Source organism: Pan troglodytes, chromosome 13 (assembly GCF_028858775.2).
Source record: "Pan troglodytes isolate AG18354 chromosome 13, NHGRI_mPanTro3-v2.0_pri, whole genome shotgun sequence".
In the NCBI taxonomy this organism is placed as follows: domain Eukaryota; kingdom Metazoa; phylum Chordata; class Mammalia; order Primates; family Hominidae; genus Pan; species Pan troglodytes.
Genome location: NC_072411.2, coordinates 79,512,294 through 79,539,162, shown reverse-complemented (window position 1 = coordinate 79,539,162; position 26,869 = coordinate 79,512,294). Strand labels below are relative to the sequence as shown.

The 26,869-nt window shown below is 34.3% G+C and overlaps 1 protein-coding gene across 3 annotated transcripts in view; it reads right to left on the bottom strand.

The window, feature by feature from the left end:
• The window catches only part of AGPS (alkylglycerone phosphate synthase), a 146,887-nt gene that overhangs the window by 41,248 nt on the left and 78,770 nt on the right, over nucleotides 1-26,869 (bottom strand). For all 3 annotated transcript variants that reach the window (XM_001154263.8, XM_016950090.4, XM_001154159.7), the window contains 3 exons: nucleotides 16,055-16,182; nucleotides 5,044-5,095; nucleotides 462-538 (listed from right to left, as the gene is read on the bottom strand). In XM_001154263.8, coding sequence (XP_001154263.6) covers nucleotides 462-538; nucleotides 5,044-5,095; nucleotides 16,055-16,182 — 257 coding nt within the window. The remainder of the gene's footprint in view (nucleotides 1-461; nucleotides 539-5,043; nucleotides 5,096-16,054; nucleotides 16,183-26,869) is intronic.

Here is a 26,869-nt window from a genome sequence, read left to right as displayed (position 1 = left end):
AAAGTACTGTTTTCCCCCTGGTAAATTAAAAATGTAACAAAAAGAATCCCACATGGAATAACAAGGATGCAAGGAAAAGAAGGCACACATGTATTATAAGATGGCTTAACACTCTAGGAAAATAATTCAACAATCAAAGGTTAAAAAAAATCCACACTCTTATTTCACTTTATGGATACCTTCCATAAAGGAAAAAATTCAAACTATAGAAAATGTTATGAAAACAAAACTGTTCAAATGCAGTGTTATTTTTAGAAGCTTCAAAACTGGAAAAGAATTATTAAAATTTTCTGAAATTGACTGCCTGATTTACTTAATATTTATTCCAACATGAAAAATTGTAATTCTGAAATGTACATAGCAACATGGAAAAACACCCTTATAATAGGTGCATGTGGGAAGAAAGCAGAAAACAGATATCTTAAGCATTTAAAATTTTAGCATTTTACAAAAATTCTTACCTTTGTAATATAAAACTTTTTTAATCCGTCCAAAAATGATGTAAAAATAGAGGAAACCTGAGGTTTAAGAGCATGACCTAAGAAGAGAAAAAAGTTTATATTAATAGGTTATTCTATGTTTTTCAGAAGATCAAGAAGCTACTCCAACTTACAATCCTAAAAGAAAGTAAAAGTTTTCACAACTTTAATTTTTAAAATCTTCCCGTGTTATTTACATAAATATTTATATTACGATATATAGTTATATTAATATTTGCTACTTTTATCTTCTTTCAAATGTCACAAACAACTTTTTATTTACAAAACCCATTATCAATTTGATTTTTTAAGTCAAATTACTATATGTAATTAATACTACACATAGTTTAGGTTTTCTTTCAACGGTATGGTTTACACATAATAAAATTACTTCATTAATTTTTATTTCATTAAGAACACCCATAGTGGCTGGTTTTACTTTTTTTTTTAATTATATAGAAACTATTCAGAACTATAACCAAATATGGAGTTAATGCCAAGTTTAAGGTTGTTTCTTAATTAATTGTTAATTCATCCAGAATTCTTGGCATAAAACTAGCAATTGCTTCCTTAATCACACCCGGAGAGTTAAAATTGCCAAAATAACATAAATGGAGTCTCAAAGTCTGTTAAATTAACATCTTTGCCTGCAGATTAAGCTTAATTGAGTGAAAACCTTTTACTGTTTTCTCACTTTTCAGAAAGTAGTAACGACTCAACTCCTATGATTGCTACATTTAAGAGTCATGCATCTGGCCTCAGTGTTAGCAGCCCAATTCAGAAAAAGGTGTCATACCATTTATACAAAATTTTTATAAAGAATTTCAGTCTTAAGTCAAAATTATCTCCAAATAAAAAGTTTCTTTTTTAAAAAAAAGCCTTTAAGGTTTGGGGATTTTGTTTGTTTTTAAAGTGTAGGCCCTTCCTTTCCTTCTTTTAAAATAGGTGCAAAGAGCAAACTAGCTGTTTCTAAAACTATCACTGGTAGTTTTTTTCTATCCATTTTTTATAAGAATCTCAATCTGTAATACTACTTACTACATTTTTGCTGATTATAATAGGAAACTGTGTTACATAAAAGACCAAGTAATAGAAGTCTTAACCAGAGGCTAAGAATTAGATATCTATGCTATACCTGAGGCATTAAAAAACAACAACAAAGAAACAAACTGAACTGCAGGTTAGATAGAGATCAACCTAGCAATCTTTTTGAGCTCCTGGATCACAAGTAAGAGATACGCTTGGGGATTTTTTTCTTTTATTTTAAACTATCAGAGATGCTTCCTAGTATAACTAGCGCTTTAAGAGACAATTTCTAATATCTATAAAGATAGAAATAACGTATCATCAAAACATTCATTTCTGGTCCCAAATGGAACTCATCCTATATTAACAACAATTAGAAATACATATATAAACATTTATATATTGAATGTGCATGTTGTGTTCTTGGCAGAAGTTGAAATTATCTATTCTTTATACAAAAGCCTTTATACAAAAGATTCGCTTATCTTTATACAATGCATGCGGACTCCATATGATACTACTCTGATATGAAATAATCCTTAAGGGTAAATGTTCACCTTAACTCATCGAGATTTATATGCACAATTTCCATTAATGCTAGTAGAATTACTCACATACATCTGTGATACTAAGGTGACATGATAGCTTTGAAGAATAAATTATTGTAAAAGTGATACTGACTTTTAGGTGGGTCAAGCATTAGTATCAACTAGATAATATTATCTTTTACTTTTTCTTAAATATGTTGCCTAACAATATAATTACATTTTAAATATATTCTAGCTATTGTGGGGTTTTTTTTTTTTTTTTTTTTTTTTTGAGACAGAGTCTCACTGTGTCGCCCAGGCTGGAGAGTAGTGGTGTGATCTCGGCTCACAGCAACCTCTGCCTCCCCGGTTCAAGCAATTCTCCTGCCTCAGCCTCCCGAGTAGCTGGGACTAGAGGTGCTCGCCAACATGCCCAGCTAATTTTTGTATTTTTTTTTTTTTAGTAGAGACAGGGTTTCACCATGTTGGCCAGGCTAGTCTCAAACTCCTGACTTCAGGTGATCCGCCTGCCTTGGCCTCCCAAAGTGCTGGGATTACAGGCGTGAGGCACTGCACCCAGCTGCTATTGTGGTTTTTTAAAATATTAAACTCACTTCCAAATTTACTAGCTGGACAGTTTGATCAGTGAATTTTCTGTTATTTCAATGTTAATCAAGTCATTTAACAGGATTTATTAATTATCTATATTTTAAAGCAGTGGTTACAGACAGTGCAAAAACTCCTGGGCTTTGTAGTCAGACAAATCTGGGTTCATCCCCAGCTCTACCACGTATGATTTGTGGACTGCAGTCAAAATAATGAGTCTTTGAGTCATTTGTAAAGTGGGGATACCACTCTGACGAACAGTCATGAATAGAATTTTATAAAGTGTGCTATTGACAATGTAATCAGTACTATGCTATCTAGGATTTGTTCACCCCCTTGCCAGTTTGATGATTAATTGAATCAACATATAAATGCCTATTATGTGATAAGTGCAGGTGATAGAAAAATGACTAAGAAACATACCCTAAATTCGAGAAACTTTGGTTTATAAAGGACATCTTTGGATTATTTCAATATACACAATGATATATATCATTTCAATATACTAAAATTAGATAATGTCAATATAATGTATTAAGAGTTGTACCTGAAGTAGAGATTATATTAAAAATATTAACAACTAATAATATGGCATGTGCTTTGTTAACAACCAATGTGGTATAAACACCGACCAATCACCCATACGGTTAGTGCAGGGTCTGGGGCACCTTTTGTTGTGCTAAGCATTATTTCCTCTTTTGCTTGATCATGAAGCCATGGCAGGATATATTAATGTAAAGGCTTCAATTAAAACTGAGAAATAAAAAAGGTTATATAGACAGCCAAAAAGCATGATCAGATCTGTATTTCAAAAGGATCACTTTGGTGGCTAAGTAAAGGGCAGAGAGAGGGGAGACACAGTGAAGACTAGAGAAGGTAGAACCTATAATACCACAGATGGGAGCTAGCTAAAGGGGAGCAAGTAAGTATGTTTTCAGGTATAGTAATGAGAACATGGAAGAGGGATGACAGGAAGACTTTCTTTAAACCTTCACTTTAAATTGTTATGGACTCCAATTATAAATAAGTATGGCCAAATCATAACTAATTTTACAAATGCCTAGGTCTAACATTGTTTACAACAACAATAACATATAAACGAATAACACAGTCTTATTAATTGGATGCATGGCTCTCTTTAAGACCTAGATCTTTAAATGCAGGCCAAAACACACAAGCGGTTTTTCACTTGATTTAAGTATTTCATTACTTATAGAACATATTTATCTTAAACTTTTGTCAGTAGTATAGTATTTTGAAAGTAATTTACTTAAAGAAATAAACAATTATGACTAACTTAGAAGAATGTAATTTTAAAACTCTTGATATGTTATGAACCTGACTTTAGTTAAGTTTCTATGTAACTATAACCATGTTTCCTAAATTAAAATCTCAGCTTACTTTTAGACATGACAAAAGCCTGCCTATCTTTGCCTTTAGTGTTTATTACTGAATGATCACTCCCATGATTTTAGGAATTGTTTTGAGGGTATTTAAATTCTATAAACTTAAATCCCAAAGTAAATTTCACAATATAACTACAACCCATTATCATATCTTTTTCCCAAGACCACCACCCATTCTTCTATGTTATTTAATCTACTCAATCAATCAAATCAGTCTAGGTGTTGTCTTCAACTCCTCCTTTTATTTAGCCTTCCACATCCAGTTAGAAAACTGATTTTCTGAAAATCTATCATCCGTTCTCTATCTCCATTGCTGCTGCCATGCTCAAAGCCCTCAAACTTTGCTTCTTGAGCTGTTTCATCTCCTAGTGTCTCTCCTCCATGCATGTACCCTTCTAATCTATCCTGCACAATGCTGCCAGAATGAGCTAAGATGTAAAGTTGATTGATTTTATTCTTCAAAGAAATCCCACTGCTGACAAGACAAAATCCAAATCTATCCTGCAAAGCCCTAGCCCACCCAACCAACTTTATCTCATGTAACAACTCTAACCCCACCCTCTATTTGAGCCACATAGAACGATTTGAAGTCCCCTAACACACATCATTGAGTTTCACACCTTCACATTTTTGCTTCCAAGTGAAGAAGTCTGGTTGAGAAGAAGAAGAGACATCTAGGCAAACTTATATTCACCTTTGAAGATTTAGCTCAAGCATCTCTCTTATAAAAGCCTTTTCTGACTCTTTATCCTCAAGCAAAATCAAGAAGAATCAATTCCTTCATTTGCAGCCCATGGTATCCAGTGCAGTCTTCTTTCACAGGCCCTCCAACACTGCTGCCCTCACTCATTTATGTAATTGTCTATCTTCATTAGACTGACATCTTCCTGAAAGGCAAGACTGACGTTCTTTCTACCTCTGCACTCCGTACTCTTCCTACTGATGTTTCATAAATTTCTGTGGCTAAATGACATTTTAAAATTACCACTCCTTACTTACCAAACTGAAACTGCTTGTTGTCCATGAGGCGAATAGATGCCGGAGCACATCTCTGTTTTAAAAAGAAAAAAAAAAAGTGATACAAATTTAATACAGTAAGAAGCTAGACAGGTAGAATGTGAATATTATCTTTCTATATTTAGGAGATCAAGAGCTTAGTTCCTAAGGATTTACAGAGGAAAAAAAGTTAACTTTTCATATACTTTTATGAAGACAAATATCAATGACTTCTATAAAATATTTGGAGAGAAGAAATCTACAGATATAGATAAATAAATACAAACATAAGTTAACAGATTTTAAATTTATCAGCAGAAAAAGCTGCCTAATGTCTGGCAAAGACATATGAGAATATCCTAAAAGAAATACCAGACCCCAAAGTGGATTATTTTAGAACAAAGATGTTTCTAAAACTAAAATCCAGTGCCTCAAGTATTATGCCATTTTATGAACTATACTGTATTTTATCCACAGTAAAGGTAGAAGATGAAGACATTCTGACTTTTAGATGAGCACTATTTCAGGCAAACCACACAGCCTCCCAAAATCACTTAAAACACAGACACATGCACACACAGCTTTAAAGTCATATTCCAAACAAAAATTACATTAAAACTATGTTATTTTCTATTTTGTAGTCTTATTAAATGTATAATAGTTTAAAAATGTTAAAGAAATGTACTACCTGAGTAATTTGAAATATTGGCATAAGGGTATCTTTGTAGTTGGGTTGATACTTCTAAAAACGTTACCAGTTTCCAAAAATACTAAAGGAAAATCAGTTTTCTTCACGTTTACAAATCTGAAATGTTTTTCATAAAGTGGGCACATTGACTTCTAATAAAATATACAAAGCCTGATTAGACCAAATTTCTTTTCTTCATAAGTAGAATATACATATAACATATATATTTATATATTCTAGCTTAAGCACATAAGTAAAATATGAGACAGTAACAGCCACTCTGTCATTCATAACAAAAACATTTTAAGTTCCTACCAGCAACTTGTAAATTCCATCTCCTGCTATCAACCACATTCTACCGCACCTTTATCAATGGCAAGTATTATTAATGAAAACAATTCACATAAGTACACATATATCAGAAAATGGGAGGGGATGGGCGCAGTGGCTCACACTTGCAATCCTAGCACTTTGTGAGGCTGAGGTGGGCAAATCACTTTAGGACAGGAGCTCAAGACCAGCCTGACCAACATGGCAAAAGCTTGTCTCTACTAAAAACACAAAAATTAACTGGGCGTGGTGGTATACACCTATAATCCCAGCTACTTGGGAGGCTGAGGTATGAGAATCATGCCTGGGAAGCAGAGTTTGCAGTGAGCGAAGATTGTGCCACTGCACTCCAGCCTGGGCAACAGTGCAAGACCTTGTCTCAAAAACAAAACAAAACAAAACAAAAAAAAGGGGGGGGGGGGGAAGGAAAGTATATTATTACATTTAGTATAGTAAATTTCTATGGGTATTTAATCTTTAAAACAATTAAAATATGCCGGTCTTGATTAAATCTTGGTTTGCAAACACTATTCATAAAACATATCTTGGAGATAACTGGAATAATCTTATATAATGAATATTAGATGGCATTAACAAATTACTGTTGATTGGCCAGTCGCAGTGGCTCACACCTGTAATCCCAGCACTTTGGGAAGCCAAGGGAGGCAGACTGCCCGAGGTCAGGAGTTCAAGACCAGCCTGGCCAACATGGTGAAACCCCATCTCTACTAAAAATACAAAAAAAAAAAAAAAAAAAAAAAAAAGAAATTAGTCAGACATGGTGGCACACACCTGTAGTCCCAGCTACTCAGGAGGCTGAGACAGGAGAATTGCTTGAACCCAGGAGGCAGAAGTTGCAGTGAACCACTGCACTCCAGCCTGCTGGGCGACAGAGCGAGACTCTGTCTCAAAAAAAAAAAAAAAAATTACTACTGATTTTCTTAGACAAGAAAATGGTATTGTAGTTATAAAGAAGAACACTATTCTGTCTTTAGGAGACGGTGCTGATGTATTTAGGTTAAGTGCTGTAAAGTCTGCAACCTAGGCTGGGTGTGGCGGCTCACACCTATAATCTCAGCATTTTGGGACGCTGAGGCGGTGGATCACCAGAGGTCAGGAGTTCGAGACCAGCCTGACCAACATGGTGAAACCCCATCTCTACTAAAAATACAGTATTACCCAGCCGTGGTGGTGCATGCCTGTAATCCCAGCTACTTGGGAGGCTGAGGCAGGAGAATCACTTGAACCTAGGAGGCGGAGGTTGCAGTGAGCCGAGATTGCACCACTGCACTCCAGCCTGGGCAACAAAAGCAAAATTCTGTCTTTAAAAAAAAAAAAAAAAAAAGTCTGCAACTTAATTTCAAATGGTCCAAAAAACATATACACGTACATGTTAAACAGAGCAAAAACTTAATTATTGTTGAATATATGAAGTGGATAGACAGGTGATCACTGTACCAGTCTTTCAAATTTTCTGTATGCTTAAAATTTTCAAATTAAAAAGCTGGAAAAAAGGCAAGAAAGCTCCTGGGCAACTGCTGTATCATGTAGCAACTAATATTCAATTATACTGAGTGTGATTTTAACTTGATAATCAAGTCACATAAGCTAGCTATCCAGTATTCCTATTAGTATCAAGGAGGCATAGTAGATGGTAACAGACAAACACTATCAAAAAAGAACTAATAAGCTAAAGAATTTTTTTAATTTTAGATATTAAATTATTTTAACATGAACTTTTTTGAAATTATCTAATTCAAACCAACAGTTTTAAAGTCTCATACTTCAATAGTACCAGATTTTTTAAAAGTCAGTAGAGTTTTTCAGTTATTGTCATAACTAAATTCTTATATAAGTAAAGCACTCAAAAATAGCATCTAGGTTGGTTTATGATCTCCTGGTAATTGATATTTGCAAATCACTGCACATCATTTTAAATATATAAAGCTGAAAACGTTTCTTATAATTCAAAATAATTAACAGTTACCACTACAGTTAACTAAATAGAAGATTCTATAATCAAGAGATCAAAATAATGTTACTATTCTTAAAAAACAACATCAATTTGAGTTACTATACGTACAGTTAAGATTAGGTTATGTTTCCACTGCTTTAAAACTAATTTGGTAGGTTTAAAAAAACCACAAAAGATTGCCTTTAAAAGTTAGAGACAGCACAAGTTCTGAGAATTTGAGCTCTAAATTCACTCCCATGTTATTTACTAATGCAGGGCTGAGAGTATTCCACAGATTTTGTAAAGGAGGGAAAAAGGTCCTTGAGTTAAAGTGACCCCTGCTGGTAAGCGATCAAAACTAACCTGAGAGGGAATATTTTTACAAATTTTAATGATGGGTTAATGATAAATTCAGGGAATTCAAGAACACTCAGACAGAAATTGCTTACTAAAACTGAGCTAATGAAATAATTGATTTCTTTCCTGCTACAATAAATGTACCCTTACTAGAATCTCTCAAATCATCGAACTTGTACCTAAGTATATTTTATACTTAATAGTCTGAAACTATATGAAACCTGATATGGACTAATACAGAAATATCAGTATACTTTTTTCACTTTAATAATGAAATAAATAACCACGATGACTTCACAACATGGATACAAGACTGACTTAGTCAAATTGCTGGCAATTTCTTCCCTTTAGGGATGCTACAACCAGGAATTTACTTGATTGCATAATCTGAATAGTAAAAACTATTCTGATTAGTCTTATTTACTTAGTACTCTCTGCACTAACTTAAAAAGCAACATATTTCTCAATCCTATCATTTTATTTAAAAATATTTCCTTGGCCAGGCGCGGTGGCTCACGCCTGTAATCCCAGCACTTTAGGAGGCCGAGGCAGGCGGATCACGAGGTCAGGAGATCGAGACCATCCTGGCTAACACAGTGAAATCCTGTCTCGACTAAAAATACAAAAAATTAGTCTGGTGTGGTGGCAGGCGCCTGTAGTCCCAGCTACTGGGGAGGCTGAGGCAGAAGAATGGCATGAACCCGGGAGGCGGAGCTTGCAGTGAGCCGAGATCGCACCACTGCACTCCAGCCTGGGCAATAGAGCGAGACTCCGTTTCAAAAAAAAAAAAAAAAAGAAACATCAAAATATTTCTGCAAAACTGGTTTTTCTAAAACTAAGTCATAGCTCTTACTTGTCACAGAAAAAATCAGAACTTGTAATTCAGATGAGACATATTTGAGAAGGCACCCCTTAAAAGACTAGTTACCAGCAAAATAAATTCAACATTAACATATATTTCACATGTCTGAGGGGTTTCTGCTAACGTAATGTCATAAGGATAAACTATAAAAGTATAAGCATTGAATGGCAGCCATGTAACTGGTCCATGGCTAAGGAATGAATTATACTTGATTGAAAACATTTGTTTCCTCAAAGGGTAAATCCACATCCTATGTAGACTCTGGAACAGCCCAAATTCTTGAGCCTAGAGACTACATTGGAAATAGACTATCAATCTCATGTTGTATCAGAAGCAAATGCTTCAATACTAAACTCCATGTGCTATACAAAAATTTGGGCACAAAAAATTATCATAATATGCAACATCCTCACTAGAAGTGAGGAACCACATATAACTGCATACTATCCATTGCATTATGTTGGTTATCAAGCTAAGAGCACACTACCTCAAATAAGGCACACAACAAAATTGATTAATTTAAAAGTTCAAATCCCAGCACTTTGGGAGGCCGAGGCAGGTGGATCACAAGGTCAGGAAATCGAGACAATCCTGGCTAACACGGTGAAACCCTGTCTCTACTAAAAATACAAAAACAAAATTAGCAGGGCGTGGTGGCGGGCGCCTGTAGTCCCAGCTACTCAGGAGCCTGAGGCAGGAGAATGGCATGAACCTGGGAGGTGGAGCTTGCAGTGAGCTGAGATGGCACCACTGCACTCCAGCCTGGGTGACAGAGCGAGAATCCGTCTCAAAAAAAAAAAAAAGTTCAAAAAAGGCTATGTAAAAAAAGATAATCTGTTAAATGTGAATTTCTGGACATAAAAACTTAAAATGTAGACAAATTCTTCTAACTAATAAGTCAGAGTTGGTATCACAGATGAAATGATAGACTATTTAAGGCTACAGTTATTACTGGTTGGTCATCTTAGAGATGACATACTGACTTACAGCTAGGAGTCCGTATGATAAACAATAAGAACTTTTTATTTTGACAAGTCAATTGTTGCTTGGTTTTAAAGAACAAAATAATACATAATAGGGAGTGAATATTGCCCTCCACTTATATTAAGGAAAAGACCAAAAGATAATGCCAGTGTCCTAATTATAACTTTATAGTTTTTCAGTTTAGTAAAGGTATAATAACTTATTCTGAGTGGCTTCTGGTAGAGAACATGTCTCATAACTGTCTTAATTTTGCTGGATCAAACAGTAAATGATCCAATTAACCAAACACTTGACTAGGGTTATTCTCTCTGCTTCAGAGAAAAAAACGCATGACACAAAAAAAATGATTTAAAATAATTTCAGTTTCTCTATGTAATAAATACTCCCAAGAATTACTGTTGAATAAAAAGAAGTTTTAAGTGTTTTATAAGGTAAGTGCTAAACCTGACTCCTTCTAATTTATTTGAACTCCTCCAAGATAAATTAAGTTTAAAACAGAACAATTCGTAAAATTTATGTCTTCCCAAATTATAATCTAAAATCATTAAAACAAACAAACAAAAAACCCCAAACCTTTATCAGTTTAAAATTGTTTAAAATAAAAGTGATAGAAGGAAGGAAAAATTACCCTCTGTCAAAAGGTAGTGGGAAGAAAAGCTGCATTTTCATCTATAATTCTAAAAACCTAGTTCGAAGAAACTAGGTTTTACTGAGAAGAGTTTTGAGAGGAATGAGTACTAATCAATACCAAATACAGTTTTTCCTCTTGTTGGAATAAATGCTCCTCTCAAAATACCATAGGGCACTACTCCTAAGTTTTTATTGAAAACAAACAAAAAAACCCCAAACTTCAGAAACTGCTTCTGAGCTTGTTTTAACACTCGGTTTTCCTTTTAACCTTGTAAAGACATCGTTACTTCCAAACTAACAATTTTATTTATCTCTTTTAGAGAATAATAACACATTATATCTAACACTGATATGCTGATTAAAAAAACATTATTTTCCTCCTCTTCATAGGCTACAGCAGGAAATGTATTTTCTGAGAGTCTTAAAAATCATTTACCCATCTACTGAATAAAGGAGGAGATTATACTGGACTGCCACTTATGAGAAAGAATCACATTAATCTTCCACTAAATCCTCCTTTCTAGCTTCTCACAAGGCAGTGAAGTATTGAAAGAGGATACTTCCTCACATGGACAAAGATCGGATGAGAGACTTTAGTAGAATCCTTCTAATGCTAGTATAAGGTTGCTTAATTTATTTCCTTCAGTAAGAATAGTAATAAAAAATACATATAGCCCACTTTGCTATTTGTGAACAGTCATGTATGTTCTTTCCCAAAAGATATTTATCCAAAATTACAGTTTCCCATTTCAAAAGCAACTTGAATCTGAAAATATTGCAAAGATGGAAGTGCTATAAAATGACAGTGAAGAATTACAAGCAACCAATTCATTATTCAATCAAGAATTTGGCACAATCATAAGCCATGTACCATCTACTTTAATGGATCTTAATTCCCCTGCTATCAACTGAAATTCCAAATCCCAAATTGAACAATGACTAGTGCCAAAACCCAATTTTTTCAATTTTTCTGCCTGAAAACACTATTACAAAGGAAGGCAGCAAATACTGTACCACTCTTGACATATGAGACTTGTATGTTCTACAAACTAATATACAACTTTCCCTAAACCATTATAAAACCTTTTATCCATTTCCAGGTAAGATAAACATTAATGCCTCTCTACATGTGCATTATAATAGAAGTAAAATATGTAGGTTTCCAAAACTGTTAGATGTCCAAATCCCAGTAACTACTCTTAGCAATTGCTCCATTATTAAGAGCAATGCTCGAGAATAGAATATTATCTATCTGGACTTTTAAAATCAGTTTCAAGTAAGACAAACTTTCTAGTCCATAATATTTATATTTCTAAAAACTGTCAATTACTAAGTACATAGAACCGAATTGTCATAGCTATAGACTAGAAAGGACCTTTCTTTACGACCTGCTTTTTTAACCACATGGTAGCACTGTCTATCAATCATTATCTTTATTTTGTTCCAAGATATATAGCTAATACAGTTTTTTTTGTTTGTTTTTTGAGACAGGGTCTTGCTCTGTTGCCCAGGCTGAAGTACAGTGGCACGATCACGACTCACAGCAGCCTCGACCTCCTGGGCTCAATGGATCCTCTCACCTCAGCCTCCAGAGTAGCTAGGACTACAGGCACATGCCTCCATACCCAGCTAATTTTTGTATTTTTTATAGAGACAGGGTTTCGCCATGTTGCCCAGACTGGTCTCAAACTCCTGGGCTCAAGTGATCTGCCTGCCTCAGCTTCTTAAAGTGCTGAGATTACAGATGTGAGCCACCGCACCTGGCTCACTATAGTTTTGTGTAGTGAATTTAGATTATAGTCATTGGGTGAACATCCTAAGAATTTTTTTAAATGAGTAAAAGGACAAGTTTCACTGATTTCTGCAAGGATGAAGGAAAATTCCATACTTGCTTTTCAATAGCACAAGTAGGTCTTCTGTGTCACTTTCTATCAGGGGCATATCGAATTGTAATAAAAACTGTATCAGATTACACAACTATTTATGGTGGAAATGTTGGAAATCAACATTTCCATTGTAATGAAATTATAAACTTAGTATTTTGATACATTTGTACATCACTTCTTATTAATGAAATTTAAGATAGATTTACATGTAAGTATTTGCAGTGTGGAAAAGTAGATGGAGCATCAAGAAAACATAAAATATGCACACATCTAATCAAAAGCTTTATGAGTGTACTAAATCTGTGTTCTATAGAGGGGAGATATTATTGAAGGGGCAGAGTTGGTCAATACAGACTGAACACGACCTCTCTGAGATCTTTTGTTGAAAATAAATACAAATCCAAACTACTTTTATAACTTCTGTAATTTTTTAAAAAATCTAATTTGGGGCCGGGCATGGTGGCTCATGCCAGCAATCTCTACACTTTGGGAGGCCTAAACTGGAGGATCGCTTGAGTCCAGGAGTTCAAGACCAGCCTGGGGAACACAGGGAGATCCCATCTCTACAAAAGTTTAAAAAAAAATTAGCCAGGTATAGTGGTGTGTGCCTATGGTCCCAGCTATTCAGGAAGCTGAGGTGGTAGGATCACCTGCATCCAGGAGATTGAGAGGCTGCGTTGAGCTGTGATCTTGCCACTGCACTCCAGCCTGGATGAGAAAGTGAGACCCTGTCTCAAAAAGGAAAAATCTAATTTGGCATTCATATTTTTTTTCATAAAATTAGAGGCAATAATGGTGAATTAGAATTATGTCATTCAAGACTTGAACAAGAAATGACATGAACTACAATTCTTTAATAACACTTTTTGTGGCTGGGCATGGTGGCTCACGACTGTAATCCCAGCAATTTGGGAGGCCGGGGCGGGCGGATCACCTGAGGTCAGGAGTTCGAGACAAGCCTGGCCAACACGGCAAAATCCCATCTCTACTAAAAATACAAAAAAATCTGCTGGGCATGGTGGTGGTCGCCTATAATCCCAGCTACTCGGGAGGCTGAGGCAAGAGAATTGCTTGAATCCGGGAGTCAGAGGTTGCAGTGCATTGAGATTGCGCCATTGCACTCCAGCCTGGGAGACAGAGTAGGATTCCATCTTAAAAAAACAAACAAAAAAACACACTTTTTGTGGGGGGAATAGTGAAGCTCATCAAAGACAGAGGGAAAATAAAACTATTTAAGACAAGCAGGGGATGGAATTTTCCTTCATCCTTACACAAATCAGTAAAACTTGTCCTTTTATTCATTTTAAAAAATTCTTAGGATGTTCACCCAATGACTGTAATCCAAAATCATTACACAAGGATAAATCATAATACAAAATGAAAACACTTGAAATTTTAAAAGCTGCTCATTAAGAACAGTCTGAAATTAATGAAAATATATATGGAAACATCTGTGTTTTATTTTTCAATTAGTGAACTTCTGGTCATTTAAAAAAAAAAAAAACACCCTAGCTTCCTGTTCTTTTATGTATTAATTCATAGGCAAAACCATAAGGCTCTGCAAGTTCTTTTACTTCTTAATATCTGGGGTATCTTAATTTGAAACTCCTTTCCTCTGCCTTTGAATGATGGAATATTTTAGAAACAAGTAACAGAACACACTGGAATGTCACCACTCAGTGCTCAGATGTTACTTTAGTATAACAAATACTATTTACTCCAAAAACTTATCTCCAATCCTCCTCTACTTAATAATCCTTTAATGTTTTAAATATTATTGCCACCTCGTCATTTTAGCAAACATGGTGTTAATACTATATACTCTAGCTCCCTAACCATAATATCGTATTCCCAAAGTTCTAGTGAATTAGGGCCTCTAATGTAAGGATTTCAACTGTTACTAATCACTTCTGCCTTACCACTACCAAAGTAACTTGCCACAAGTCCAAGAATGCTTATTCCAGGACCCTACTTCCTTTTGAATCTTCTCCCTACCCAGGAGTAGTGTAGCAATCAAGATCAAAGGACCTATACTAAGTCTAGCAATCTAACTGACAAGTAAGTGAAGCTACTTGAAAATTACAAAAATTACCACATCAGCTGGTGAATTAGGTGGTCATATAGCTGTACTTCATGAAAGTGGGAAGCTGCCAGACAGAATGAGTGTCTTAGAAAGTAAAACTTTATGAGTGTATGGAATAAACAGCACTGGGAATGATATATATATGTGAGTAAATAATGTATATATTTTTTCTCATTTTAAAGTTCTTTAAAGCATTAATAGTGGTTGTCTTGAGATGATGGGAAAATGAGAGACTCTTCACATTTTACATTTCTGTACCTTACAAATTCCAAGATAAACATAGACTACTTGCTCGATATGATTCCTTTGCCTCAACAGATTCTTCCTCCACACTGCTCTGGATATCAGGAAGCTGACCTATATGGGTCACATCAAAAACTCCCTTGTCCTCAAGATTCTACTTGGGTATAGCTAATAGAAGTATTAAAATTTCAGGAGTTTGAAGAAAGAAAAAAAAAGAGAGGCTAGAGTACATTCCCTTGACTTCCTCCCTGCTGGGAAAAGTTGAATTAAGAATTATTCATAGACAGTTGTAGTTTAAACAATAAACCAAATGCTGAGAGAGATGTAGAAATTTCCATACTGACAGAACTAAATACATAAATAAAATTACTTAGCATTATCTTGTCTTAAAAAAAATCTTAATAATATATTTTTTAAGGAGGGGAGAAAATAAAAATTCTTTTTAGCTTATTACACATACTATATTCCTTAATTTAAGCTACAGCTTAGATAATATTATGAAACAAAGTATAGCCTAGTAGCAGCACATTCTATGAATTGATGAAGTTGAATTACCTATATTTAAATTTTGGGGTCTTTGATATTTAGCCATTACTTTTAATTTCAATAAATGTCTCAATTTAAATTAAATATCACTTCAATTAATCATAAAATATCTTACCCAAAAATAACTTAAGACACATAACAGTCAATAAAAGGCAAAGTCATCTGAAGCTACCAATCAAAGTATTATCTTACCTTGGCTTACAATCATATAGCAATCTAGACCAAGAAATAGGTTTGATAGCAATATACTTACTCAAAGAAATAGTAACTGCACTTAAAGGATGACTGTACAACACTACCTTTTCATACAGAACTGGGTAAAAGCCAAAAATATAATACAACTAAAAATGAAGATTAGTTGTAACATATCACAATCAACTATGTAGTAGAATTTGAAAAATATAAATACATAAACATATATATATGTATATATATATTTTTTTTCTTTTACCTGTTTTGCAATTTCTCTTAAACAGGCTACTCCTTGTTCAAAATTAGGGAAAGCTACTGAGCCATACTTTTGGTATTCAGGGACTGGTCTGATTTTTATTGTAGCTTCTGTTATTACACCAAGAGTTCCTGAAAAAAAGAAGGGGGAATAATCCAGTACATCACATGACAATTTTCTAAATCATATTTAAATCTATTTAATCTATTAATTCAATTTATTATGCACATTTAAATTTATCAAGTCTACCTGGGGAATAATGGCTACTCAAGTCATTCTAGAAAAAATTATAAAATTAAGCAAATTTTACAATTTCTCAAAAAAGCTTTAGGAATATGCTTTACTTAGTCATGTACAAATATTTTTCAACATTTTAAAGTAAACTTTCTCCAAGGTTACTTTTAAATGGTTTTTAAAGTATTACAACTTATTAAAATAAAAAAATTGAAAAACAATGGGTTCTTATGTCTCATATGTATTCAGACAAAAGTGTATTTTGATATTTGTGCTTATTTTTAGTCTTAAAAACAATTTATTGGGCAAAAAAACCCTAACCTTCAATGAGAATCTAAGATGATAGAAGAAGTCTGAGGAAATATTATCTTGCTTTTTTTCCTAAGAATTAATAGAAAGAAAAGATAAAGGCATTACTGAGATGCCCTTTTAAGAAACAAAAAATACCAGATGGAGACAAAGTAGTCATTATAAATATCTAACATAAGATGACCACCAATAAAAGAAATGCTCTTTAAAAAGAAAAAATAAAAACACACACACAAATTAAAAAACGAAAAAACAAAACAAAACGAAAAGTAAAAAAAGATTAAAAAAAGAAATGCTCTTTTCTTTATTATAAGAGGGACTAATTAGAGAGGAAAAAATAAGTTAAACTATTATATTCACAAAGCCAAGCTTTTCAAATGAATGGTTTCTGATGTACAAATATTAGAAATTAATAACTTTATTAGTAAATTTTCTGAGCATCATTTTTAAAAAAGAGTAAAGACGGGGAGAAATCCTTGAAACTGCACATCTTCATAACACAAGAAATTTAAAAGTTTCGCAAAAACCAAAGCTTCCAGTAAGTTTACAATATAATTAAAACAACTTGTCAATATATAACACAGGATTAAAAACTATGACAAGTCTATGAAAAGCAAATTACATTAGATCACAATATATTCACCACATATACACATGATTTCCTACTGAGGTTATAAAATAACTTATGACTTGTATGATCATAAAAGCTCTGCAAGTTTGGCTTGATAAATATTTTAATACAAAATAGATATGTCTTACAAAATTTAAAAGATAACAAAAGTGACTAAACGTTCTCTTTTGTTTTAGCATCTTTACTGAGACATAATTTAGACTACAAAATTCACCCATTTAAAGTGTAAAATACAATTTATTTTTTATTTATTTTTTAATTTTTAAATTTATATATATATACTTTTATTATACTTTAAGTTCTAGGGTACATGTGCACAACGTGCAGGTTTGTTATATATGTATACGTGTGCCATGTTGGTGTGCTGCACCCATTAACTCATCATTTACATTAGGTATATCTCCTAATGCTATCCCTCCCCACTTCCCCCCGCCACAACAGGCCCCGGTGTAAGATGTTCCCCTTCCTGTGTCCAAGTGTTCTCATTGTTCAACTCCCACCTATGAGTGAGAACATGTGGTGTTTGGCTTTTTTGTCCTTGCGACAGTTTGCTGAGAATGATGGTTTCTAGCTTCATCCATGTCCCTACAAAGGACACGAACTCATCATTTTTTATGGCTGCATAGAATTCCATGGTGTATATGTGCCACATTTTCTTAATCCAGTCTATCATTGATGGACATTTGGGTTGGTTCCAAGTCTTTGCTATTGTGAATAGTGCTGCACTAAACATACGTGTGCATGTGTCTTTATAGCAGCACGATTTATAATCCTTTGGGTATATACCCAGTAATGGGATGGCTGGGTCAAATGGTATTTTTTTAAATTTTTGAGATGGAGTTTCGCTCTTGTTGCCCAGGCTGGAGTGCAATGACATGATCTCGGCTCACCACAACCTCTGCCTCCTGGGTTCAAGTAAATTCTCCTGCCTCAGCCTCCCGAGTAGCTGGATTACAGACATGCGCCACCATGCCTGGCTAATTTTGTATTTTTAGTAGAGACGGGGTTTCTCCATGTTGGTCAGGCTGGTCTCGAACTCCCGACCTCAGGTGATCTACCCGCCTTGGCCTCCCAAAGTGCTGGGATTATAGGCATGAGCCACTGCACCCGGCCCCAAAATACAATGTTTTGCGTTATATTCACAGACATGTGCAACTGTCATTACAATCTAAGTTTAGAACATTTTCATCATCCCAAAAAAGAAACCATATCCACTAAACAAACCCTCTCCATTTCTACTCCCACACCCTAGCCATAGGCAACCACAAATCTATTTTCTGTCTATACAGACTTGCCTATTCTGGACATTTCATGTAAAAGGAATCTCATAATATCTGGCCTTGTGACTGGCTTATTTCACTTACCAAAATGTTTTCAAGGTTCGTCCATGCTATAGCATGTATTAATATTTCATTACTTTTTAATTCCCAAATATTATTCCATTGTATAGTATAACTCACTTTGTTTATCTGCTCATCAGTTGATGAACATATGGGATTCTACTTTTTGGCTACTATTAATAATGCTGCAATTAACATACATGTACAAGTTTTTTTCTGGACACGTTTTCCTTTCTCTTGAATATATATCTAAAGACTTTCTTAATTTCAGAAAAAATTTTGATCCTATTCCATATAATATCCTGACCCCAGCTACCTTTTCCCAAGGCTAAGTTCCAGGTGAGTGCAGCTGGGAGGTAGTGCTCCCCTGTAGCTCCGGGCCCCAACTGTGGGACAAAAGCTCTACCTTGAGTGTAGCACACTAAAACTGGGGTTTCAATCCCCTTGTCCTGGCTCATAAAGGGCTGGTTTCTTGCCAGGAGAAGCAAACCTAGATAACCTAATTTCCTTCCCCACTTTCTCCCAGCATTCAGCTCCTAAAGCAGAGGTGTTACTTAGATAGAAACATGCCATTGTCCCCACCCCTAACTCCTGAGCCATGGTTCAGAGATTCTCTCTGGGGAGAGAAACAGGCCATAAGACAGATAGCTCCTAATCTCTTTCCAATGGAAATGACTTTATTTGCAACAGAGCATGGTGAAGTCCAAGTCCAAGGACATTCTCAAAAACAGTGAATGATGTGGTAAAAAGGTAATTGAGAAGACACAGGTAGATTCACTAGAGATATAGCCTAAAATGTAGGCCATCTAGTTTGCCCGGGAGACAATGGGGAGGACCCTTCTTGCGCTCCCCCTAAAAATCCCAAACACTAATCTCCAGAACTAACCCTTCTAAAGTGTCTGAATTTGATTGGATTATTTTGGATTATTCTGATGACAATGTCACATCATTAAAGATTATAAATGAAGATAAACTATTAAGAAGAATCAAATAGAAATTCTGGAGTTGAAAAGCAAAATAATTGAAATGAACAATTCACTACAAGGGCTTAACAACAGATGGTCTCTGGCAAAAGAATGAATATGAAACTTGAAGATAGATGTATAGAGATTATGCAACATGAAGAACAGAGAGAACAATGGATGGTGCCTCAGAGAAATGCAGGAAACCATTAAGCACACCAATTTACGTGTAATGGGAGTACTGGAAGAAAAACAGAGAAAGGAGCAGAAAAAATTATTCAAAGAAAGAATGGCTGAAAACTTCCTAAATTTATTAAAAACCAATAACCTATACATCAAGGGAGCTCAACAAATTTCAAATAGGAGCAACACAAAGATATCCACAAACAGACACATCGTAGTAGGAATGCTAAAAGTCAAAGGCAAGAGAAAAATATTGAAAACAGCAAGAGAAAAATGACTCATCAATCACAAGAGAAAACTCATAAAGTTAACAGCTGACTTATCAGCAGAAACAATGAAAGTCAGACAGTGGTGAGATAATATATTCAAAATGCTGAAAGGGGGAAAAATGTGTCAACCAGCAATCCTACATCCAGCAGTTATCTTTCGAAAATGAAAACAAAATAAAGACATTCCCAGATAAAAGCTGAGAGGACTTCATTGCTGGAAAACCAGGCTTACAATAAATACTAAAGGTGACCCCAAACAGTAATTCAAATTAATATATACAAAAAAGAGCACTTTTGAGTCTTCTTCTATTTTATGTAATACAAAAGATAGTATTAATGCATATTTCTTCTCCTTTCTTCTCACATCTGATTTAAAAAGCATTGGTATAAAACAATACATATATGATGTATTTTTGGATCTATAACATATACAAATGTGATATATGTGCCAATACTAGCACAAAAGAAGTGAGTGAAAGTAAAGCTCTATTGGGCTAAGGATACGATTACAGATGGTAATGTAAACCCACAGGAACAAATGAAGAGAAGCAGAAAGGATAAACAAAATGGGTAATATAAAAAAAGCTCTATGTCTAGAAATGTTGAATATCCCTTATCTGAAATGCTTAGGACCAGACGTGTTTTCAATTTGGGATTTTTTAAATCTTGGAATATATGCATTATACTTACCAGCTGAGCATCCCAAATCCAAAAATCCAAACTCCAAAATGCTCCACTGAGCATTTCCTTTGAGTGTCAAGTCAGTGATCAAGAAGTCTCAAATTTTGGAGCATTTTGGATTTTGGATTTTCATGTTTGGATGCTCAACCTATACTTGCTCTCCTTTCTTCTTTCAGCTTCTTTGAAAGCCAATTATATATAGTGGTAATGTTAGCAATGTATTGTTGGTTTGTAACATTTATAGAGGTTACTAAGGAGGTAACTCAAAAAAGTATACTGAAAAAAATCACTAAGGCAATTAAAATGCTACATTAGAAAATACTCACTTAAGGCAAAAGAAAGCAATAATCACAAACTACAGAAACAAAAAGACATGAGACCCACAGAGGGGGTGGGGGGAAAGGCAGACATAAATCCGACCATACCGATAATAACATTAAATGTGAATGGACTAAACAACCAAAAGAAAAGACAAAGATAGTGAGACCATTTTTTTAAAAAGATCCAACTATTTGCTATCTACAGAATCTACACTTTAAATTCAGAGATACGACTAGATCGAAAGAAACAATATATATAATGCAAACAGCAAACACAAGAAAGCTAGAGTGACTATATACTAATATCATATGAAACAGACTGAAACAAAATATTACTAGCTATAAAGAAGAACATTTTATAATGATAAGCCATCAGGAAGACAAAACAACAAATATAAACAGAATGCACCTAATAACAAGGCACAAAATATATGAAGCAAAAACTGACAGAAATGAAGGGAGAAATAGATAATTCAACAATAACAGTTGGAGACTTCAATGCCTCACTTTCTATAATGGACACAACAACTAGGCACAAGACCAAGAAGGCAATAGGACTTGTACACTATAAACCAATTAGACCTAACAGAATAGAACACTCCACCCAACAACAGAAGAATGTACATTTATTTCAAGTGCTCACAGAACATTCTCCAGGATAGACTACATGCTAGCGAGGTCATAAAATAAACTTGAACAAATTTTCAAAGACTGAAATAATACAAAGTATGTTCTCAAGCCACAATGGAATGAAATAAGAAACTGATAAGAAAGAAATTGGAAAGCTAACTAATATGTGAAAATTAAACAATACACTACTAAATAATCGAGTCAAAGAAGAAATCAACAGGGAAATTGGAAAACAGTTTGAGAAGAATGGAAAGGAAGACACAATATACCAAAACTTATCAGATAAAATAAAGCAATACCTAGAGAGAAATTGTGATGGTAAATATCTGTACATATTTTTTTAAATCTCAAATAGCCTAACCTTCTACCTTAAGCTACTAGAAAAAGAAGAGCAAACTACATCTAATACAAGCAGACAGAAGGAATTATTAGAGATTAGAGGTGAAATTGATGAGATCAAGGATAGAAAATCAATAAAAAATAATCAATGAAACCAAAAGGTAGTTCTCCAAAAAGATCAATAAAATTAACAAATCTTTAGCTAAAGCGACCGAGAAAAAAAGAGACAGGACACAAATCACTAGAACTGGAAATAAAATAGGGGATACTACTAGTAATCTTACAAAAATAAAAAGGATTATAAAGGAACACTATGAACAACTGTATAGCAATAAATTACATAACTTAGAGAAAATGGGACCGTCATTTACTGCTTGTGGGAATGTAAAATGGTGCAGCCATGCTAGAAAACAGTCTGGCTATTCTTCAAATGGTGAAACATAGGGTTATGACTTATATGGCCAGCAACTCCACTCCTAGGCTATAAACCCCCCCAAAATAAAAATATGTCACACAAAAGTTTGTACATAAATGTTTAATGCAGCACAATTCATAACAGCCAAAATGTGGAAACAATCTCAGTAATGAATGGAGTAACAAAATGTAGAATATGCATGCGGTGGAATATTATTCAGTTATAAAAAAAGGAATGAGGTACTGATACACACTACAACTGCTGAATCTTTAAAATGTGGTAAGTGAAAGAAGCCAGTCATAAGATTACATATTATATAATTCCAATTCTGTGTAATTTCCAGAACAGGCAAATCTATAGAGATCAAAAGATCAGTAGTTGCTTAGGGCTTGGGGCAGGATTGCTGGGGAGCTGGAGGGAGGAATGGTGATAGCTAAAAGATACAGTTTCTTTTTGAGGTGAATTTCCAAAACTTTGTCAGAAGAGGCAAAGGGTTGACAGGTTACCTATTAGTACTATGCTGTCTTACCCCCTAACACAGAATTATCTACCACACCTACTCTTTCTCACCAAGACAAGTAGTATCACTTTAATTTGCGAATTTCCTTCCACTATACTGACAATATCACTAAGATTATCTGTCATTCTTTCCACTCTTTTCAACACTTTTAGAAATTCCTGGTATCTTGGAATTAACATCTCATGTTCACAGTTAGTTCTTGTTACAAATAAATTGGAAATTTGTCAGGCAGAAATTCCTAAGGCATGAATCATCTCTTCTATTTGCTCTTATCTGTCCATAGACTATGGAAAACTTTAATAACCACTTGATCAAACTCAAAACTCACAAGATTGAAATTCATTAAAGAAGGTGAGTATAAACCCTGACTTTAACCAGGAAAACATTTCTATTCAGAACCAAACTCCAAGTTCTAAGCTTTTGGTGAAATATTTCCTAAGTTCTAAGAAATGAAGACATTTGAGAATATTTATTTGAATCACAGCATTGTAATCTAAATATAAGCCAAAGACAAAATTGGACACCACTTAAATGCCAACCAACAGGGGTTTGTTTAAATACATCAGGGTATATTCAATGAATGGAATATCATGCAGCTGTCAGAAAGAATGAACTGGCTCTAAATGTGATAAGCAAAGAATAGTAAACTCCCATTTGCTTTTTAAAAAAATATATACATAGATGGTTATGGTAGATACAGGAGGCAGATAAGGGAGGGTCCCAGAGAATCTCTAACCCGCTCCACAAGTGTTTACATCAGATGCTTTTGTGCAGATGAGGGAACCTAACCAAGGCCTTGTTTGGGCATGCCCACAGCAGACTGGGGGCCCGCCTGTGCACTGGAAGAGTGGGGTGCAGTCACCAGGAATGTGTGTCTTGTGCAGGGGGAAGAAGCCTGGGCTCTTCAGCTTGTGCATGTGGTGGCCTGGTTTTCGATCTGTGAGGTGGGAGCCTGTTGGCAGAACCCCTTTTTTTGCTGAGAGCTTTCTTTTAATAACTTCCGCTCTCCTCACCTTTCAATGTGTCTGCATGGCTAATTTTTTCCTAGTCATACAACAAGATTTTAGCTGAGCTAAGGAACAAAAATCCTGCATCAGTTATATGTAGCAATAGCCTTTGGACAGGGAAGATGCCTGTAAGACAGGGATAGGAGGCAAATTTTTCCCTATAACATTCTTGAGTAACTTTTGAATTTCCCATGTTTCTACACATCCAAATTTTATAAATGTACAAGTTATTACTTATTCAAAAAGTTTATTCTTAAATGTATATACTGTTACATTAACAAACTTTCTTTAAAATTCTCATTCTACATCAAAATTCTAAGGTACTAGTAAGAAGGCATCATGACTTAAATTTCTGTATATTGCTTCATATATATACTGCAGGCAATCTAAAGTAGTGAAACTCACCATAAATTTATAAATGAGACTTTTAAAAATTAGTAGTATAAAATGAGGCATTGCATTACTGCAAGGTTAATGAAATGACCAAGGTGAGTCTGTGCAACAAGCCAGCTAGGAATTCTGCATGGTCCCAGTGTAAGATAAAAATCCATCCAGGTCCCAAATGCAGTTTGACAGGGGCAGCTTCCATTCTGACTTAAGTTCAAACTCAGCTAATCACAAATGGATATTCCAAATTCACTGCATCAAAAGGCCCATTTATGTAGAGTTTTAATGTATTTATTGATTCTTTTTTTCTGGGAATATTATGTCAATAGAGTGATATAAAACTACTTAAATTATTTATTACTTAATTATATGTATGTTATGCCAGTACTTTATATTCACTTTGTATAATTGTTTCCAAATAACTCCATGGCAATGTGACATCAGAGAGGCTTGTATGTCATTCACTTTCCATTCTGCTTAAAAAAAAATAGTGTCAATAAACTTAAGAATTTTCTGTTTTATAATTTTCAAATATGTTTGTTCTCAAAGAAAACTGAAGGCTTCAAATGCTGTTTGATATAAAATGCAAGTATTTGCTTGAAGTGACTCTCATAATTTGAAAATATATTCTCAGGACTTAAGGATTAAGAACAGCAGGCATTTCATTATGAATCTTTTCTCTCCCTCTATTTTCTTCAACTCCCCAAAATATAATCAACAAGGAAAACAAAGCCACACAGGACCTAGATCTTCAGCATACAAGGAAACAAAAAACACTGCAACTTTCAAATTACCTCTAAGTAGAGATACAAAGAAAAAATTCCAACTGATTTCCTGTAGCCTTCCAGCTGCTATAAGCTTATAAGTATGAAAAGTAAATAAAAGGAGTCTTATTAAAAGACTACACACAAACAGTAGAGAGTAACAGAGGAACTAGAGGAAGTACAGCCAAAATTACTCCCAGAAAACAAAAGTGCAATAATAATGCCAAAATATTATACAGGACTTGGTAGTCCATAGCCCTGGCTATGGGAAGAAGTTTGAAAATGGAAGGAACCAGAAATGGCTGCCTTGGAGAAGCAAGATGTGTACACATGTACACACATAAAAGTATGTGGACTCCTTGCAGACAAGCCAGTAAAGAGAAAGAATAAAATAATAAAGAGAAATTAAAGACCCTATAGAAATGAAAGAGAAACAAGACATGCCAATTCTTCCTTCACTAAAAACACCACCATTTATAAACAAATAGCATAGCAGAGGGTAGAAGTGTCAGGAAAGAACACTCTCAAAATAGGAGCCCTTTCCAAGTAACAAATAGGACTAGAAAAAGGCATATCAGATCTGTAAACAAAACAACTACGAAAGTCAGAAAACGCCAATAAAAACATTACTATTGGTGAAAAGTCTCCACCCTAAAACCAGCCACGATCCTGAAGAAAGCTGTAACACAACATGAATAAAATATCATCAATCAAGCAACAGGGATATGAAAAAATACCTTGAATCAGAAATACAAACAAACAAAAACCAACAACAAGAAATGAAACAAGAGCTGACTAACCTGAGGAAAGAAACAGAACCAAAAAAAGGCACGTAAAAAGTAAAGGCTATGTTATAAACTACCCAAAGGAGAATACAAAATAGATTCAAATTAAAACTTATTACAGGGCATTGAAAAAAAAACCAGAAAAATAATCAAGAGAATGAAAATTAAGAAGTCAGAGAAAAAGGGTCAGAGAAAAAGTGACTGAAATGGAAAACTAGCAAAGAAAGTCAAACATATGTATAATCAATGTCCCTGAGGATGAAAACTGAAACAATGAAAAAAAAAAACCCTAATATTTAACACTACTATCCAAAAAAAAACTTTACAGAAATAAAAGGAGACCTGAATCTACAAATAGAAAGGGTCCACTGGGTACTGAAGCAAAATAACCCAGGACTATCAACTCTAAGTTGCAAAAGTATTAGACTTTAGCAATAAAGAAAAAAAATCCTCAAGGCCTCCAGGCAAAAAGAGAAAATTAGCCTACTAAGAAAAGTAAACAGGTATCATATTTCTTTAAAATAATATATAAAACAAAGTAACAGTGGAAATAGCATTTTAAAGAAACTTAAAGAAATTAATGACCAAAAGGTATATTCACTCAAGCTGTCCTTCAAGTATCACAGCCACAGAAAACCAGTTTGAAACATTCCAGAACTCTGGGGATATATAAATGTGCCTTTCCTGAGGAAACTACCAAACGATGATCTTCATTTAAGCAAAGAATAACTAGTGAAACTTTACAAAAGAACTGACATTGAGTATTCCATCTCTTTAATTGTAGACAAAGACTAAAAGAAGGGTGAGTCATGGGTTAAAAAACAAAAATGTACTTTGTTTTTCAAATAAAAGAGCAAATCCATATATAGTAAATACCATATATAGAAACAGAATGGAAAGCATTTCAAATGCTTGAATATTTATTACATTTTTCATTATACTGATCATGTTATAGCATCTAAAATAGGAGAAAGCTACTTGTTGAAAAAAATCATGAAAAATTCATAACACAAAACAAGACAAACACATTAAACTTAATATG